This window comes from Bactrocera tryoni, chromosome 5, assembly GCF_016617805.1.
Source record: "Bactrocera tryoni isolate S06 chromosome 5, CSIRO_BtryS06_freeze2, whole genome shotgun sequence".
In the NCBI taxonomy this organism is placed as follows: Eukaryota; Metazoa; Arthropoda; class Insecta; order Diptera; family Tephritidae; genus Bactrocera; species Bactrocera tryoni.
Window position 1 is genome coordinate 29,257,887 of NC_052503.1, and position 21,197 is coordinate 29,279,083.

Consider the following 21,197-nt stretch of genomic DNA (forward strand, 5'->3'; position numbering starts at 1 on the left):
TAAGTTTTATTTTTGTAATTTTTGTATTTAAATTTTTTTCCGTACGTGAATTTTTAGACTTAAACGCCAATTATATAAGACTGCAATGGAGTTTGCTGAGCGCGCCGCACGGCGAGACCAAATGACCGCATATAAAATGTTGAAATGAACTTGTGCTGCAGCAACTGTTGCAACTGCCGAAATTGCCAATGCGGCCAGCAATAGAGCGCAGAGCAGAGAAATAAATAAAATGAAATAAACTGAAAAAGCAAAAAAATGAGAATTGAAATGAAAATAAATGCAACAAGCTGCAAATTGCCAAGACTCGATCTTTAGCAATTTTTGGCTACCGCTTCTAGCTGCTACTGCCGCTACTCATATTAGCCGCTTGTATGCTTGGCGGTGGCGGCGACTAGCAATGTTTGCGCACTTGATGGCCTACGCTTCGGAAGTGTGCCGTTCGTGTAGCCGCCGAGTTTTGTTTTTAGAATGTTGGATTGCGCAAAGATCGCTGGCGTCGTGCAGCAAGTATCATTGCCACTGACGGCGCCGAGCAGAGTCGAGCCGAGCACAAAATGCTATTTTGGTTTTAAGAATAACAAATACATATGTGGTATATGTGTATGTTAGTATGTTAGTATGTGTGCCTGTGGTAAAATTTCACAAGTTGTTGCTTTGTTGTTGTCATTGTTAGTGGTTGTTGTTTAATTGAAGTGATATTGACTTTAAAACCAATTGCCATTTTCTATAGTGTGAAATATGTATATTTACACATGTGCAAATGCATACATACACATACACGCCTGCATGTACATATGTATACAAATAGCGTATCTATATGTGTGTGTGCATAATTTCCGCTGTGCAATATCGGCAACCGAAAATCTTTTGCAAACCGGAAAATTAACTCGGTTTCCTTGAGCAGAATTTGCCTTCCAAACCAAAAAATGCAATGCGTGGCTTCTTTATTTGTTGTTGTTGTTTGTATTTATTTATTTATTATTATTATGGTTTATGCTTTTTCGCTTATCGCACGAAATTGATATTAAATTAATTTGGCTTTTATTTATTTAATTAAATGGCTTTTGCTTGTTTACTTACGGTTATTGATTTTAGCTCCTTGTGATATTAGCATGGACAGCGGGGTGGGGCGGCTGGTTAAATTTGGCATACCACCGTGTTCTCCGCCGCCACCACCCCCACCATCGGATCGATGATGTGTACCATGGCCGCCATTGTGGCCGTTGTGTCCATTATCGCCGGTGGTTTTCACAATGGTGTTGCGTCGCCCTCCGCCCGCCAAACCCAATATGTGATCCCGCGCACTGCGTCCGTATCTGAGGTAGTGTTTTTGTAACCCCATGTTTTAGTGCTGAAATTTTGAAATAAAATAATTCTAATAAGTTTGTGGCTTATATCAGTTAATTAATAAGAAATTAAGAGAATTATCAAAGCAATATTTGTAAAAATAATTTTAAGTCTTACGGTTGTTTATAATTACTACAATTAATGGATAATTAAGTGTGATAACACTTATTCATAAATAAGATGCGAGGCATTGTGAAATCACATATGTTTGGCCCATGCAGAACCCTTTGAAATTGGCAAAAAGTGAAAAAAATCTTAGCAGGTTGAAACCTATTGGTAAAGGGAGATAGAATAGCAAAAATTGAAGGAAAAATAATTTACGCGTGATCTGCGGTAGGGAAGAGGAATGGTTCACCTTGATACCCGCAAAACTATGAGTCATTTGGACTACCACTAACATGGTAGGACCTGAACACTTCCCTGCGATGGGGCTTTCATTCCATAAAGAGGTGTAGAGAGGCATCTTTAAGTTGGAAGTTGGAATATAATCCAAATCGAAAAACCCCTTTCATGTCTCACACGTCACCGCTGACTTTCATAATGTTGAAATTTTAAAGATTTACTCCCAATTTGTGGCCAACATAAAAAGCTTGAATCCAATACAGAACTAAAATAACGAAGACTCCTCAGTTGGGAGAGTTTTTTAAGGGATCTCAGCTAAGAATAGCAGGAGAAACGAAAAACTTTTCTAAGGCAGAAAGTTACTTAAAATTAGTCTAATGAAATACCCAAGATAAATTTTTTTAAAAATAAAAATAAAGAAAATACTCAGTATATATTTTTTTTGTATATTCAAATAACTGCTAAGTTTTTGTTGAAATCTGCAGATATAAGCTCGAATAATAAATAAATGATGAATTGGAAAGACCACATTGCTCAAAAGAAGGCGCTCTGACTGTAAGTTTACTACTGATCAGCTGGTGTTAGCAGAAAAGAAGTGAGGCTTTCTCAAAGAGTGCGAAATTCGCCTAAAATTCAAGCGGTTATTATAAAGTTTTCTGTAGAAGGCGATGTACAAGTCTTTATTATGAAATAAATAAATTTTAATTACTGACGATGTTTTAGTGTAAGCAACATGGACATATTACAAACCTCAGCAAATATGACTGCTATGTTTCGGGCGAAAATAAACCAAAGCAGACTAAAATGTGGCTATCCTAGAACAATGTTTCGATCTTATCATATTGGTTACTTTTGCTTTGTTTTTGGTTAGTTTGAATTGAAAATAATGTGTTTGATAGTGTGAAATCATGACAAAATGGCCACTTGTCCATCAAAATACTCGAAAAGCTTTATGAATTGAATGGTGGATATTTCTAGATTTTTAAAATAATTTTTTGCTTGTATTTACGTTTATTATTTTATACCGAATAAGTGACTTTCTTTTCAAATTATCATACCTATCATCATCACCATCATATTTTTCAATTTTTCAATGTTTCTTTTCCTTATTAAATGAGTAAATAACTATAAACCGTTATTAACTTATATCCTAAACTAAAATTAAAATCATGCTTTTTTATTATTTGCATATATTCTAATCTTCCATAACCATATTTACATATTTCACTCGAAAGCACAGCATACTCCATGAATAGCGCGCTTTGCTCCATAAACTATGAACTGGTCACGATTTCATTAAAAATATTTTCCAAGTGGTTACAAATATTAATAGCATATTTAAATACTTTTGACAATTGTAATTAATTTTATGTGGTTATATGCAGATAAACAAATAATAACTTGAGATTTGTATCGGAATGCAGTGCCAAAGGAATCTGCTGATCATTATTAACAATTTAAATATTTTACTAATGACTGGCAATAAATATATTTACTTTAGCTTTTATGTATTAAATTCCATAGGATAAAACACGGCACACCCCATATTATAGACCGACATGTGACAAAGTATATACTACTATGAATGTAATGAAAAAGTATTTTTTTCGTATGGGTGATCGTTGCGAAAATGATTGAAAATTACCAGGAAAATATTGGAGAGATTGCAAGAATGATTCGAATGATTTTGGTGGATATTTTGTGTATGAAACGCGTTCTTGCTCGACTCGTACCGATAAAGCTGATTTTTTTTAAAGTGTACGATTGTGACCGAATTTAAATCCAATAAATAAAATCGAATACCCCGTATCCTCCAGATTTGGCTCCGAGTGATTTTTTCTTATTCCCCAAACAGATATTGGCGCTCCGTGCAACCCGTTTTCAATCGGTCGAAATTGTCGAAATTTTGTTTAAATTCGCTGAAAGAGCTGAAGGCCTTCCCAATATGTTAAGTGCTTATGAAAAGTGTTTCGAGGACTGAAAAAATCGTTGGCATAAGTGTATGACGTCTGATGGGGATTACTTAGGAGACACATATCTTTTTTTCTAGAAGATACTCATTTGTCGGAACTGCCGATATCAGTGCGCTAAGGGGTCATTGCTATAAAAACTGAATAATTAAAGTCGAGTTCTTGTAGTTCCTGGAAGAAAAAGTTCTTCGAAAGCTTTTTTATTTCACGAGATAAAGTCAAGCAATTTGACACGGATTATTTTCTAGGGCAACTGTACGATCTCCGAAAAAGTTGTTCAGATCGACTCTATATATTATATAGCTGCCATCTAAATTGAACGATCAAATTGCTGTCTTTATATAAAAATTTTTTTTATTTGATGAGATATTTTCATGAAATTTGGCGTGGACCATCCTTAAAGACAACTTTACGATTTCTAAACATATAGTTTAGATCTGATACTACTGCATGTAGCTACCATACAAACTGATCTATTAAAATTGAGTTCTAATGTGTAAACTTTTCATTTGAGGAGGATATTATAGCTTCATTACTGCCAAATTCAACGTTTTTTATATTTTTTATCAAAGGAGGATAGAGTCATGTGTAGAAAATCACGCAAGTGAGGAAAGGAGTGGTCAGAAATTATTATTTTAAATATGGGTCAAGCAGCTTAGGACTTCCGCTCTTAGACCAAGTATCCTCTGAGTAGCTAAAAAAACATCCGTTTAAAGACGAGCTCAAGTGATAAGGTGAAACAGCACACTTTGTGCGCACATAAAACAAAAACCTCAATGAAAAGAAGAAAACAGCCCCGGATGAGGGACTAAATTTTAAACTCGGCTATAACCGCGTGAGAGTCGTCTACGCCAATAAAAAAAAGACTAGTTTAATATTTTCGAATTTTCTTTTCAATTAGACAAAATTTTTCCATTTGAATTGTTTATAATTTGTTTTACATTTCCGGTTCAAGTTCAGCACCATACAGCTCAAGTTAGCCATAAGTCAATCAAAAATAGTTTCAGTCAAAAGGGTTCGTTTAGTACTATAGCAAAACAAAGCGCCAACATTCAAAGTTCATTGGAGGTTTTTATGTTATTTTGAATTTGCACTGTCACTGTATTAAATAAAAATATGATAAAATGTTTTTATTGTCTATCGTTCTACGTCTATTGAGGCAGGGCAAAAGCATATATAAATATTTACGTAAGAATACCTAGTTAAGTAAATTTTTTCACACCTCATTTACAAATTGTATAACGCTTATATTTATTTCGAACGGTTCGTCTGACTATTCATTTATGTTAATGAGCAAGAAGCTATATACATTTAGTAAAGGTATATCTCTGAATATTTCAAGATTTCAAAATTTTAAGTTATAACGCTTCACGAAGTTTTATTCGATTCTAACCCAACTTAGTTCACTCTAATTTTTAGAGAAATGCAGATAAAGAAATACATATATATATATACCCGATAAATAATAACCTATTTTTAACTTAAATTTTTTATTCGAAGAAAAGGCAATTCACATGATTAATAAAAATATAATAATAAATAAATAAATTTTTAATAACCTCATTTTTTTAATTGTAATAAAAAAATGTATTAAAAAAAAATATTTATTTTATTTTTAATAAAATAATAAAATCATTTTCACGGAAAAAATATAAAAAAATATAATATTTTTTTATTTAAAAACATTATTTAAAATATTTTATTTAATTTTTTAATAAAATCATTTCACGGAAAAAATTTTCTACATTAAAAAAATATAATATTTTTTATTGTAAAAAATTATTTAAAAATATTTTATTTATTTTTTAATAAAACAATAAAATCATTTCACGGAAAAAATTTTCTACAATAAAAAAATATAATATTTTTTATTGTAAAAAATTATTTAAAAATATTTTATTTAATTTTTTAATAAAATAATAAAATCATTTCACGGAAAAAATTTTCTACATTAAAAAAATATAATATTTTTATTGTAAAAATTATTTAAAAAATAGAATAAATTTTTTTTATTGTAAAAAATTATTTTAAAAAATTTAATTTTTTTGGAGAAAATTTTTTTCGTGAAATGATTTTATTTTTTATTTGTACAAATAATTTTTGCCTGTCGCTCCCACAAACGTTCCTATTTTTGTGTTAGCTAGTGTACATTACACAGCTCTTGTCATTTTCAACACCATAAAATTTTGTCGCATTGACTCAGAGACTTACGGCAATAAATCGCAAAGCTGCTAATATACATATGTATGTACTTGTAAATGTACACGTGACACAAATTATTATTTTTTATTTACGAAATATATGGTCTTCAATTATTTGCTTTATCACTTGGCGAAAAAAATACCGCGGAAACTAATGACGTCAAAATAGATGCCTACGTAAAAAATTTAATTAAAAAGTGATGCCTACAAATATGAGAAAAATAATAAACGATCTTTGCGTAAAAGGTTTATTCACTATTTTGACATTATTATTGAAACGAGGATTTGTTAAAAATTAACTTTCGGTACTTCAAAGAATGAAGTCAGCAATATTTTCGGTGATTGAATAAAAAGTTACACGGTAACATAGTTGATAGTCCAATGACTTGCTGCAGGAAGATATTTGTATATTTTTAAATTATTCATGACAAATATATATCGATCAAATGGACCTGATTCAACTTTAATATTAAAACAGTCATGCAACTATGAGCAAAACATAGTAAGACTTTGCTCATAATTTTAAAATTCTTAATTAATTCTTCAAAATCTATGTATGCACATATTTTTAGTACATCAGTCACTTGTTGATGATCTAAGTCTATGCTTCCTTTATCTCGTACTAAAGTTCAATTTCGACAATTGTTTACTACTGACCGTCTAATTAACTTTAAGCGATTTCAAAACAATTGCTCAGTTCAATGTACTATGCACACACACATGTTCATACATTCCTATATACATACATATATATATTGTTAGTTTAACTCAGATTCATTTATACAGCTTTAGCAAAACCCCACTATTTTGTTGTTTGTCTTTCTCGCGTCAGCTGCTTGCCATCGAATTCGCAAGTTTATGAGGCGATTAATTTGTAAACACATACAGTCGGTTATAAAAGTGTCACATCACAAAGGTGTTAATGTGTGCAAATCTATTTTATTTATTTGTTTAGAAAATTAAACATGTCAAAGACTTTGCTGGCATTAGTTTTCATATTTATATGGGCTTATGTGCTCACAATGAAATGGCTTACACAGGAAAGTACTACTCTGATCAAATTGAAAGGTGAATTTTGTCAATTTAATATCCTTCAAAGTAATACCCGCCCGCTACAATACATTTATGCCAACGAATTTTCCAGTCATCAAAGTACTTGGAAAATCCTCCATTGTGATGGCCATCACGCCATTTTCGATTCAGCCTGTTTTTCCTCAATTGTGTCAAAACGGTGTCCTCGGAGTGGTCATGTGAATTTGCTGAACAGCCAGAAGTTACAATGCAGTGGTTGCGGCACGATATTAGCTGAAAATGTGGTAAAATGATCACGAATAACCAATGCGGTATGAGACGGTGTATTATGGCACTTCTTTGTTAAATAAATTTACAATAAATTCAGACAAAGTAAAAATCGAAGAACTCTCTTTTAGAGCCTCACAAAACGACGCGCATCTCAAATACTAATAAATATTTTGACGTGAAATTTAGCATAGATGTCACAAACAGTACTACCAACTTGCAAAAAAGAAAATTTACCGATTCGAAAAAGATGCGAAGTATAAGTTTAAGTTTTAAATTTTAAGTTTTAAGTTTAAGTTTTAATTTTTAATTTTTAAGTTTAAGTTTTAAATTTAAAGTTTTAAGTTTTAAAGTTTTAGTTTCAAGTTTTAAGTATTAAGTTTTAAATTTTATGTTTTAAGTTAAGTTTCAAATTTTAAATTTTAAGTTTTAATTTTTAAGTTTAAGTTTTAAAATTTTAAGTTTTAAGTTTTAAGTATTAAGTTTTAAGTTTTAAGTTTTAAGTTTTAAGTTTTAAGTTTTAAGTTTTAAGTTTTAAATTTTATGTTTTAAGTTTTAAGTTTAAGTTTTAAGTTTTAAGTTTAAGTTTTAAGTTTAAGTTTTATGTTTTAAGTTTTAACTCTTAAGTTTTATGTTTTAAGTTTTAAGTTTTGAGTTTTGAGTTTTAGGTATTAAGTTTTTAATTTCAAACTTGAGTTTAGCTAAAATTTTCACGTAGTGAAATTTGTATATAGTTTTAAACCATTTTTTTCAAAAAACGTTAACTTAAATCCCCTCTATGCAAAAGACTTAAGCAACGAACTTTATTTGCAAGTAATTTATTATACTTTTTTCAGCTATGTATGAGAACATTTTCATAATCCAGCATACAATGACAACGATATATGTCAAGTGTTAACTCAACAGCTGAGTTAACAAGCACAAACATGTACATATATACATATATCCGCCTGGCAGCATGCGCATACACATTCATATATAAATAATACCTGAACTGATCAGATTGTGCATATAAGATAATGTATGTATGAGCGATTTGTAACAAACTTACTTACACCTGTTGACATAAAATGCGACTGCGTACAATTAAGTGTGCCAGACGGAGTAACGCTTTAGTTTGTATTTATTTTTGTTGCAGTGCGAAATTCTCATTTAAAATGATTTCGCCGCGTTTTTGCACAAAAACACTGCCGCATAAGCGAACTGCGTGTGCTATTCGCCGGCAAATCGCATATGTATTGTAAGATGTATTGTAGCATAAGTATGTATGTATGTAGATAGATGTATGCTGATGTGTGTAAGTGAGTTCAGATAGTACATCTGGCATCCTAAAACCGACGTTCGTTATGAAAAATGGCATTGTAGAGCAAACAAAAAGACAACAAAAAAAGCAGCAAAAACATAAGAAAAGTCATATGAAGTTTTTATGAAAAAATTGCTGTACTTTGGCTTGCGAATATTGTGCGAAATAAACACACAAATAATAACAGTCACAGTTCGCACAAATAGTGGCAAGCACTTTAGATTTTCTAAAAAAAAAGTTGCAATAAAACTCAATTTAAACTGGACAAATCATATATCAACTGCTGTCATTTGAATATTGTAAGTTAAAAATTTACGGAAAACAAACTAAAATGGCACTTCAGTTCAGCTGAAAATATGAAACCTTGCTGGCAAGTTCATTCGCACTATTAAATTTAGAAAACCTTAGCTGTTTAGCTCATTTTTGACATTTACTCGACTCTTTAAGCGAGTCATTTGGTTCGTCGCTTGATCATATGTATGAAATGTATGTGTGTATGCATAATTTAATTACATTTACATATTTAGGTTAAGCTCTATTTATACTGCTGCAACTAACTTAGTAGCCGCACAATTAAATGCGTTTTTAATAATTCGCTAAGAATTAATTAAGGTTGCTTTTAATTGCGCTCACACTGATATGCTGATACTCACATATGTACATACATGCATTTAAAAAGCAATAGTAGATGTTACTTTGCTCTGTTAATTGCCTGTGAGCCAAGGAAGTGCACACTCTACAACAGTTGAAGGATATCTACAATGTATATATGCATATATACTGAAACACATGTGTATTTTCAGACAATATACATAAATCTACGCAAATGTCGTATAAGCGTTGCTAGCTCTAGTTGCTGCTTTAAAGTAATGAATATGAATAATGTGTGATATTCATAAAGTTGAAGTGTATTGGAGTTTTTAATGCTGCCAAAATATATATCATTGTATATACCACATATGTATATTTGTATATATTTATCTACTTAAGTTGTAAATTGCTTTATGGCTTTGAGTTATTAATTTTAATTATTATCTGCAAAGAGTTTTGACTCAGTTGACCCAAATATTAATTTTATGTTCATGCAGTTAAACCAAATAAATATGTAACTATTGAGTTAAGTTGAATAGATGTGTTTTTTTCTGGGTATTTCATTTGAAGTTAAGCTAAAATTTTATAACTTAACAGTGTAAAGACTTTGAGAGCTTGCATGAAAATTAAAAATAAATTTTTTTTTTTGAGTGGAAAAAAAAAAATTGGTTCAAAAATAATTTCTACAGCACTTTTTCTCCAAATCTAAAAGGGTTTCGCATCATGTTGCAAGAAGTATGAAAATTGGTCTTCCAAAATATGTATTTAAAATACTCGTACATATATATCTTCCCAACTACTCAAGCTATGTCAACCAAAACGAGCAAAATAAAATAAAGACTTCATGTCTCCATGCAATTATAATCTAGCATATAGGATAATATTTATAAAATTGAAATGAATGAAAGTAGTAAAGTGATTTCAGTAGTTCAACATGTAGACCAGTTAAAAAATTCGTCTTGAGAGAGGAATGTAACACCGAGCTATTTGATTTTTAATATTTTCATCAAAAATATTTTTGAAAACTCGTTCAAATGGTACTTATAGAAGTGTATCTTCAGACAAAAGCATGTTGCTGAATCCTAGTTGAATGTAAAACTACCATATGCACAGCTCTTTAATAAAATAGTACCAACGTTGGAAAACAGTCGTATACCGGAAACAAAGTTCAATGCAATTTTATCACATGTCGATGGGTTAAGACCAGAGACGGTAAATAACATGAAATGTGTAGCTACAAAACTTCTTTGATATATGTTGAATATGATGATATCTGTTTATTTGGACAAAAAAAGAGATTTCAGCACGATATAGGAATTAGACTATGAATCTAAGTGAGCACACGAGTTGCAGTGTGAGCTACTGTGGCGATAAGGACAACCAATTTGCTCCGATTTTAGGTCTTTCTTGGTTGCTTTTCATTTAGGTTTTTTTATTTAAGGTGACTTCATAATTATTTTGTTGATTATTGCAGCATTCGAAGAATTTTAGCACGAACGGTTTAAGAAAGCACTAACAAAATGCATTTATCATTGGGGAAAAGGTCAGGTTTTTCATAAAAAAGTTTAAAATCATTTCGGTGAGAAGCAGCATGACTAACAAAAGTAAAAAATTATTAATGTTTTAAAAAAAACAGAAAAGTAACTATCAACATTCAATCCTTCTTGGATCAATGTTATTTACTCATCAGATATTTGGTCTAACTATATAAATAAAAAATAAATAAATATACAAAAAAATATATAATAAATTCTTAAAAAGTCTAAAAGTATGCCAACATCATAGAAATGTATTTTATTTTGTATTCATGAGTCTTGCAATTTTTTAAGTAGTAGTTAATATATTCTTTACCGTACTCTTTTAATTTTCTCCTTTTAGTCTCTATTCAAATCTAAGTATGTATAGTGACTTTTCAAATTCATATTTTCTTTTAGTATTGGTGTTATGGAGTTTATGTGGCAAAAGATCTCTAACGTTGAAGCAAATATGCATTGAAACCCGTATATTATATGGTTTAATGGCAAATATGTACTTTATGTATCTCTGATAGCTCTTCATGGTGAAGTAAAACTCAGCAATTTTTCTAAACAAACAAATCAGAAACTTCGATCGCTACGATAATTTATTAACCATAAAATTTTTTGAACAGCCCCTTAAATATACCGAATGAGCAGCAAAAAATCTTCACCACATCAACTTTTATGTTACTAAAGATTTTTTATTATGATCCAAAGTTCTACGTAATTTAAGTATGTACATCTACATACGATTTCTTCTTTGATTTCAAATGTGGAGTAAGATATCTGCTTTGTCATTTTTTCCGCAGAGTTCAAATACCATTACTTTTTATAGAATTAGTCTGCTATTAAATAAGCTGAAATGTGCAAAGTGTACCAAAGAAGAGAACAGCAGTAAGATGCAATTAATGTCGTTTGGCAAACTATGTATAAAGGCAAACGGTCGCTTATAAACTACGCCTCTGCAATAGAAATAGCTAGTAGAATGCATCCTAGGAAACTATAGACCTCAGAATACCGCACTCCACCTTTATGGAATGCCTTTCCCAGTAAAAGTTAATAGCGAATTTCTTTCAAAGCAGTTTTTGTTAAAATTATTTCACAAAAACCACCCCACTAGTCACTTCCTTGGGAAGGAATAGACTTTTAATCATTGTTATCATGAAGTCTTTTTGCAATACGTAGATAAATTCAGAAATCAATCAACAGGACTACGGAGCGCCTAGCTCTTGACGTCATTCATATTAGAGCCATTGACACCTGCATCGACTCCCTCCTAAATGGCATTGTTGAAGTTAAAAAGCATACATAACAGAAAAAGAGCACGACTTATCTTGCGATGTTAGAGTAATTATTGGAGGGAGTTTGCAGCAGACTAAACTTCTTCATATTTAGACAAGCCATTAATATATTTAACGCGTATACTTTGTATTAAGCTATCTTTCCGTAGGTGAAACCCACTTACCTAACACCTGTTGTTGTTGTAGCTTCAGAAAGTACTGCTGACTCATTTATCAGCTCTTTCGCTACGATTGGATATGGTTCAAATAGCTCAATTTCTGAACCTATTGTTAGCTGACCCCGACATCACCTAATTTAGCTTTACTTAATAAAGGTTCGTAACGCAACTGGGATGCTCATAAATATGCCTTAGAAAGCACTCTGAATACCATATATTGTAGATTCTTCCGCGGGATCTCTAGTATGTATTCTAGAGATTGCTGAGTCAGCTATGCCAATGGCTTTATAGCCAGTGCATTAACTAATCTTTTGAGCTAGTGGACGGAAAGTTTTTCATCGTAAGTTCATTAGCGTTCCAGAGATTATATTTACAATCATGGAAAACTGCTGTAGATTTCCATTTTTTTAAAGAATATCTTTTTTTTTTGATTTTTTTGTTGAAATAGAACCCTTTGTAGTTTTTTAGGGCAAACGAAGGAGCGCTTATTCTTGTCACGCATACTTTTTCTTTTCAATTTAACCGAAAAAATTTTAGTTCCTTCTCTACTTCTTCTTTTCATATACATTTTTTTCATATACATTTTTCTATAATCTTATTCATGCTTTTAAAAACTAAATATCCAAAACCATTTTAGTACATGGCAGGCAACTATTAATTCACTATTTTAGAGCCAGATAAAAATCTATATTTTTTTTGCGAAATGCGCCAACATTTTCTGTCGATTTCTAAACTCCTCTTTATTGGGTCAACATCTTTGCGAACTCACTTATTTCACTCTTTCCCGCCTTTTCTTTGCCCATTATGCAATATGTAAGTAAGAAGAAGAAGAAAAAATGCGAGCTAAAAATATTGAATCTGCGAAATTTAAGATTGGGGAGACTGCAGAGGCGATACCAAGCCAATATAACAAGCTGTGACTATGCCTGCTTCAACAGCACTGCGTTGTTGTTGTTGGTTTTGTTGAGTTAGTGCGTACGATTTGCAGCGAGTTATTTTAAATATGTAAAAAAAGCAAAAATCTGCATGTACTTGTATTTGGTTTATGCGGCGCGATTTGCTTGCACGCCTAGCCAATAGACACAGAAACACACACACACATGCGCAGTTGTTTGCGAATTTATTAGGTGTCGATGGGTGCACCTCTATATCTGCACCACACCTTCACCAATTGATAAACACTGTCCAACTAAATGCCGAGCACTTGTTGTTGTTTGTTGTTGTCTTAAGGTTGTTGTATTTACAACAAAAACTCTACACAGTTACTTAACGAAATTTGAGTATGTCGATTTCTTTCAACGGGCAAACCAAAGACTTAAGAACGAAACTCGCTCGCTCGACTATCGCCCGCCATCAATGCATGAATCGTGATTAAGAAACCGTTAATTTTCGAATAACTACTAATGGCTCGTGAATTGACAAACACGCCATCAGCCAGCCAGCCATCAGCTGTGCCAATTTTTGCCGGTATTGCAACATCGCAACATCGCCACATCGTCTACACTTTCTTCGTCTGCGGCTGCGTTTGCGTTTGCGTTGCTCGTGTGTGTCGGCGTTTTTCGCAATTGGTGCCATAATAAGTGATCGCGCCGTGATTGTTGTAATCATTTCACTACAAATACTGAATGAAAATGCCACAGTGCAAGCGATAGTGCATGCAACAGCGTCCAGCCATGGCATCCACAGTGCAGCCACATATTACCACACCGCCATGCCGCCCAGCCAACGATGAGCGAGCAGTAAGGCAGTCGGGCAGCTTGGCAACCAGTCAGCTGTTTATGGTCAATCGTCGTAATGAAGTTTTGCGGTGATAATGAGCATTTGTAACACTTTCGATTTCGTTCACGACACCGACACCGGTTACGCCGCGCTTCAAAGTAGCAGCAGGCGCACTCCAACGAACACACACGTAGCCCAGGCACAGAGACACATAAATGGCCACACAAATTATACGCGAATCTAAGCGTACTGCTGTGTGGCGCTCAAGTCGTTGGATCAGGTTTTCCCAAACAACAACAAAATAGCACATTTTTTTGCTGTGGCAAGCGGTGCATAGGCTGAGTGGCGGACCTGTGGCAGTTGGCTGCTTTTGACAGACGGTCAGCACACGGCTGAATTTTACCGGCAGCACTTTCAGCTGTCTGAAAAAATTAATTTAGTTAAACTGCTGATAGCACAATGACTGCTGAGTGTTATTTGTGGTGGGGTGCGCAGGAGAATACAATAAATTATTACAGCTGAGGGTAAATTGCCAAAGGCTTCAATATTATTCAATGATATTCAAATGCGCATACAGTTATAGAGATTAAGTGTAATGTTTCTAAGAAGTATTAAAGCATACTTGAATTTATAGATCTGATTTAAAGAACAATTAGATAAAGTATTTCATACAAGTAGGTTCACATAAATACCTATATAATTTTTTTCCAAAAAGAAATAATATTTTTTCCTTTTATAGAATTCGTAAACTGGTATAAATATAGTTTGGCAAAATTATCTAGAGTTTAGAGCTCTCTTTGAACTAACTGAATAAAATTTCTGGTGCCGAAATGTTCAGAATATCGAAAAAGGCCTTCGGTGGTAACTGTTTGTCGCGAGCAAGTATGTTTGATTGGTAGAAATTATTTAAAGAGGTCAAGAACGCACTGACGACGAACCACGTTCAGGACGGCCATCAACATCAACTGGTGATCAATAACAGAAAGGAATTGGTGCTTGAGAATCGACAATTAACAGTCAGCGATCTTACTGACATCGTTGAAATATTGGAAGAATTAGTGAAAATCATTTTAAAAGATCATTTGGGCCTAAGAAAAATGCAAGCATGGTTGGTTCCAAAATCACTCAATTTTTTCGAAAAACAGTGTCACGTTAACGTCTGTAAAACATAACTTTCTAACTACCAGCATGAGATGAAACGTATTATTACTCATGATGAGTCTTGGGACTATGCTTACGATCTGGATACAGACGTTCCATCGGCCGAATAACGTGGCAAAGGTGAGCCGAAACCGAAAGAACTACGTCAAATCAGATAAAAAATCAAGATTATGTCAAACGATTTTTTTGATTATCGAGGTGTACTGCACTCCGAATTTCTTCCGACCAGTCAAACTGTCAACAAGGAATACTATTTGAGTATTATGCGTCATTAGGTGAAAATATTAGTAAAAAGTGGCTTTAGTTATGGAACGACGACGCTTGGTTTTTGCACCTTTTGATAATGCATCGATTTTTGATTTAGCTTCATGTGACTTCTTGCTATTCAGCAAACTCAAACGACTGCCAGAAGGGAACCGTTTTGAGTCAAGTGAAGACATTATAATCTATACGTATTGAAGGCATTTCTGGAAATTGACTTTAATGACTGTTTCGAGGATTGGAAAAAGCATTGACACGTGAGTATTGGAGCCAAGGGTTTTTCTTTGAGATGACTATGTAGATTTTGATCAATAAATTAAGGATTTTAAAATTATGAACAAAGTCTTACTATTTTTTGCTCATAGTAGTGTGTCATTCCTTTGAAGTATACACAAATTTTGTTTTTTAATTCATCGTTTGCTGGAACTTTATGTTCACCATCTAGCTGAGTGAACATGCTATAAGTGGTTGGCATGATTTAAAACTGATGGCTTTCAATTGGAATGCAAAACTGTCCTGGGCGGCCAAAATATTTTAAGGATTGGTTGTTGGAAGTAAGCTCGATGAAGATTTTTGACAAACACAAGAAAAGCACGCCAATTCTTTGGAAGTTATTCACAAAAATTGAAGCCAAGAGGCGTTGAAGAAGGTTGTAGAAAAAAAGCTGTTTTTCAACACATTATTACTGCTGATGAAACGCAAAAAATCGAATGTGAAATCTGGTCAACAACAACGACAACGAGCCAAATCAACGGCTAAGCCGAATATCCATGACAATGATTGTAAAGCTTTGCATTTGGTGATATTAGAAGGAGGTGAGATAAATTGAAAGCGGTTGAAACTATTAATGAGAAATAGTACCGACAACAACTAAACCAAAAAACGACCGAATGCCCAAAAAATCCCTAGTTTGGCAGTAGATACGAGGTAATAATTTTCCCTTATGACAACGCTCCAGATGAGGCTGAGGCAAGGCCGGTTTGAAACTGTTTGGAAAACAGCGGCTAGAAAGTTTGACCTCACCCACTTTAGAACCCAGATCTTGTTACTTTTAATTACCATTCCTTCCACTCAACAAAAAATGTCCTCACTGGAATACGATTCATTCAATCTTGGTCATCAAGCCGCAGTACTTATGATATGTTATACACAAATGGCCAGAATGTTGGGAAAATGTTATGGCTTCTGATAGTAAATACTTTGAAGAATGCTATTGGAAATTTTTTTTAAATAACCTTTTAAATTTAGGTAGACAAAACCGAACGAAACTTTTGATGATGTACTATAAATGAAAATCCGGTTATAAATGTCGACCAACCCAGTTGTATGATACTGAAATGTTAAAAGAGCTGTATCTTTTACAATGAATTGGTTAAGGAACAGCGCGAAGATTTTTTCGAATATCTTGTTCTTAAGTAAATTTTTCGAAGTTTGATGTGGTATATGCCTATTAGAGCGGTTAGATTTTTTACTACAAAATCGCTTATGCGTGAAATGTTCTAGGATTATTCTGAACAACTTTTGTTAAGAGATTATAGGTCTAAAACCATTTTCAATCCAGCGATTTTTAAAGTGAATTTTAAAAATCTGAATAATCAATTGTATGACATATATGTAATATAGTTGTCCGATCTGATCGTTTCCGACAAATGATCAGTAGAATATCAAAATGCATCTACGTATTCTATTTTATTGGGAAGTTTCAAAAACTGGTGAGCAAATCTGGAGTAGTCATCATTTAGGATGCCTGCGCTTGACGCGAATGCCAATATCAATTTTATGTATTGCCGATCTACCATTTTGCTCAGCACTTTTACAGCTTTACACACAGGTAGCTCGTACCATCGAGTTTTGATTATCTTAATGCTTCTTTCGAGTTCGTCGTATAGACAATGCATGGGTTTCACAATGTTGATCACGTTTCCGCATGTTAGTCGTACACAATTCTTGAAAATCTCGTACACTATTTTATTGCCTTTGATGACTTTGTGGTCTGTCACTCAGTAGAACTCAAGTTGCTTCCTTCTGGCAACACTTTCCACTGTTGCTCTGTTTGGCTGGTTGGCTGACTCTGGAATTGCCTGCAGGTGGATTAAAGGCAAGCTTTCGCAATAGCACAGACCTCAGCTTGAAATATACTGCCGTGGTCCGGCAACTTAAAAGGTTGTCATATGCCGAACTTTCTTTTAACATTAATACCTCTTTTTCTCTAAATATTGATTGTATTGTAGCCACTGTACTTTATTCATCCCAATGAAATTCGAATTCTTAAAATAAAATATTATTTTGTTTTCGATTTTTCTTTATTAAGGGGTTAGGGGTAGTTAGAATTTTCCAAAACTTATTTTTTTTTTTACATTTTCGTTAAGTGTAGTATCTTAAAAATATTCTCTGAAAGTTTCATATTGATCCGATAACTAGTTTTTGAGTTATTCGACAAATATCAAAGAGAGCTCGGGCACTTCAAAGCACTAGTGTGAAACTTTAAACGCGTTTTCTCAAAACTATGTTTTTTGAACCGGTGACAACTGTAACTCGAAAACCGTTCAGTAGATTTTAATGAAATTTATGCAGGCCCGAGTTTATCTATTTATAAAACTAATTTTTTTCGTCCGACTGATTTTAGATGAATCTCCAAGGACTTATGCTTGTCACCGCAAGTACCTTTTTTTGGAACAGGGTCTACACAAACAACAAATAACTATAACTTTGGAAATTAAGTTTTTTTTGAAATTTTCGTGAGTTCACTTCAACACATCCTATAATAATGCCATATTACTACTTTTCTAAAATAACATGATTTAATAGCAACAAAAAAAATACTGAAAACTCTCATTTTTCGTGCCTCTGACTACCCCTAACCCCTTAACCTTTGATTGCCCCATCCAAGCAAAACAAAATTAAGAGAGATTATTGATAACACTCAAGTCATATACGAGAAATTTCCTTTCCACAGGAAATCCTTATTAAGACAAATAATAGACAAACAGCTGCTAAAATAACTTCCAATTAAAATTTTTCTAAAAGTCTGGTTGCCGCATTAATACGCTTCAAACTTCCCTAATCTTTTAAAAGAATTTATACCTCACATTTTGTTGTCCAGTATACCACACACAGTATCAAAGTAGCACTCCCAGCTCTCCCACCTTCCACACTTGTGAAAGATCGTGCGCTGGAAATCCCCACAGGCAACTAGTTTGCCACTCATCATGATCACTAACGATCGCGCTGTTGTTGCACGTTGCACTGCACTTGTTTCTTTTCTGGCTTCCCCACCTTTGTTGTTAGCTTTTTCCACACAACAACAGCGAAAATCTAACAAAAATGGAGTAAACAATGAAATAGCAGTCTACATTGTAGAGGCAGACAAACAAACAAACGGCAAAGAGGCAAATACTTAGCGCGATCGGCAGCAACAACAGCAGCGGCAGCAGCAACAAATGTAAAGTGCACACATGAGTGCTTGTGTGTATGAGTGCATGAGTGCTGGTAGGGTTTTTTGGTAAATATCAGCATATGTTTCAATAAATAATTGCAAGTTGCTGCCTGCGTTGGTTGTTGTATTGCTGGCTTTTTCGTGTTGCGGCAATATGCAATAAGCGAAAAAAAACCGAAAAAAATCTGAAAAAACTACAGCTACGAAGAAATGTTGCACAAAACCAGTAGTGGCAGCAACAACAACAGCAAGGTGGCTACTGTAAAGCAAGCGTCATGCGGCATGCAGCAGACGCTGCCTCTGTTGCTGCTTCACTGATTCGCTGTCAATTACGGCAAGCGCGCGCAGCCTGCTTCACCGGTCGGCGCGGCCGGTCCGTCTCTCTGCCGGTGTGTGTGTTTGTGTTCGCTGGTTGATTAAATAATTTCGCTTCAAAAGTAGTGCGAAGGTCACTTGCCATTTTTGCTTTGGTTGTTTTTGCTGTCGCTGTTGCATTTTTGGATTTTCGCACTGCCTTGTTATTATCGCCGTTTTTGCTGGCATCTCTCCATTGTTCGCCGTCGTACGAACCTGTTGCACATCAACTTGATAAATATTTGCTACCACTGGTTTTTTGTGTTTGTATGTGTGTGTGCGTGTCGGTGCAAATGTATTGCTACAATGATTTACTGCAGTTTTTAAGTGCTTTAACATTCCCGCCTTTACTTCAGTTTTCATTGTAATTTTTTGTATATTTTTTGTTGCGTTTTGTTTGCACTTTTTCGGTGCAACAATTACTGTTTAATTTGATTTAATTTCGCACTAAGTAGAGCGCAGTCGCCGCCGCTGCACCGTTATTACAGCTTCGAATTCGCATTTTGCTTCAAGTAAACGCACGCGATTTACTCAATAAGGGTTTTTGTGAGGTTATCTGCAGTCCCTTCAGTCATTTCGACGGCATGACAACTGGCAGCACTTGTAAGCATATTTCTCCTGGATATAAAGACATTATATTTGCCCCTGAAGGCACTTAAGTGCCTGTGGTTTTTATTGAAAAACCCTGCAATTAGGAGACGTACTGACGCAATTGAGTCATTGAAATTTAATAATGCACGAAAATTGAAGGGAATATCGAAACTTGTCTTTAAAATATTTTCAATTTTTTCTAGTAACTCAAAATTCTATAAAAAAATATATATGAATGTGTACTGACAATGTGAAATTCACATTACTCAACCAAACGAGCGATGAGTAACACTTATATATGATGAAAAATGAGTGTGTGTCCATATAATTAAAAAAAAAACATAAAACAATTTAAAAACAAAAAAATTTACTTCGATTAACCGAAGCTAAATACCACAAATACAGAAGTGATGCAAGAACTTAAGTTTGATCAGTCAGTTTGTAAGGCAGGTAAACATATGATCTGGAAAATATGTAAGGGGTTACATATGTATCTCCATAAAATTTTACACAGGTCTTTGAAATTCTAAACAAGTTCACTCTTAACAAATCAGACTACATTCTCCCAAAGATGGATTTCAATAGACACTTCCAGGTGAGGATACCATCTAGACGAGAATGGAGAAGAGGTTCAATGGTAGAGGAAGATACCACCTCAATCTATACCGACGGGTCCAAAATGGACTGCGGAGTAGGCACGGGGGTATTCTCCGCTGATCTAGGCATATCTCTCTCTATACGTCTACCGAACTCGGCTAGCATCTTCCAAGCAGAAGTACTAGGCGTAGAAAAAGCCTGCGAAGTTCTATTAGAAAACCACGGGAATATACATAAAGCAACTATATTTACGGACAGCCAGGCGACCCTCCTGGCTTTGTCTTCTCACCCATGACAAATTCCAGTACAGTTCACAACTGCAAGAGAGCACTAAGCTCAATAAAAGACAAGCTCCAGCTAAACTTGATCTGGGTTCCCGGCCACAGGAACATTTCTAAACAATTATGGCCAACATATGACAGGAAAAGAACCAATGACTTATTAAATAGGTCAAGAAAAAGTATTTACAGAATAACAGCTACCACAACAGGGCACTGGTCATTTGGGGAACATGCGTCCAAAATGGGCTTGCCCTACAACGACATCTGCCGTGGCTGCGGAGTAGCAGGGAACAAGGAAACAATCTTCCACTTTCTCTGCGAATGCCCAGCTCTAGCACAGATCGGACACAAAACACTCGGAATCCACCAAGCACCAAACCTTGAATGGATTTCCACCAAAAGCATATCGGACATAAGTAGTTTCATCGAAACCTCAAAATGGTTTAAGAGAGAAGGTGAAACGTAAGAGCAGATGCAGGAGGTTCTACGAATAGTGTATCAAAATGGCACATCAAGTGCTAATTGAGCCCGATAGGGCTGCACTCCTACCTACCTACCTACCTTTGAAATACAATTCGTAAAAACTCGGACGAAGAATTTTTTTTTCGATTACAACTATTTGAAAAACATTTCACGATATTTTCACTGAAATTTTAATTTTTTGTAAAAATGTCTGCCAAAAATCCAATTTTCTGTTTTTTTCCTTCTTCCAAGTTCTATGTTAAGGTTTTAACTAAAAACATATATTTTTTCACTTTACATCCTGTA

At 34.0% G+C, this 21,197-nt stretch overlaps 1 protein-coding gene across 1 annotated transcript in view; it reads right to left on the reverse strand.

Annotated features, from left to right (window-relative positions):
* Nucleotides 1-1,072: 1,072 nt before the first annotated feature.
* The window catches only part of LOC120777090, a 40,946-nt gene continuing 20,821 nt past the window's right edge, over nt 1,073-21,197 (reverse strand). The window contains exon 2 of the mRNA XM_040108224.1: nt 1,073-1,351. Within this exon, the coding sequence (XP_039964158.1) occupies nt 1,073-1,342 (270 nt within the window). The 5' untranslated portion in view covers nt 1,343-1,351. The remainder of the gene's footprint in view (nt 1,352-21,197) is intronic.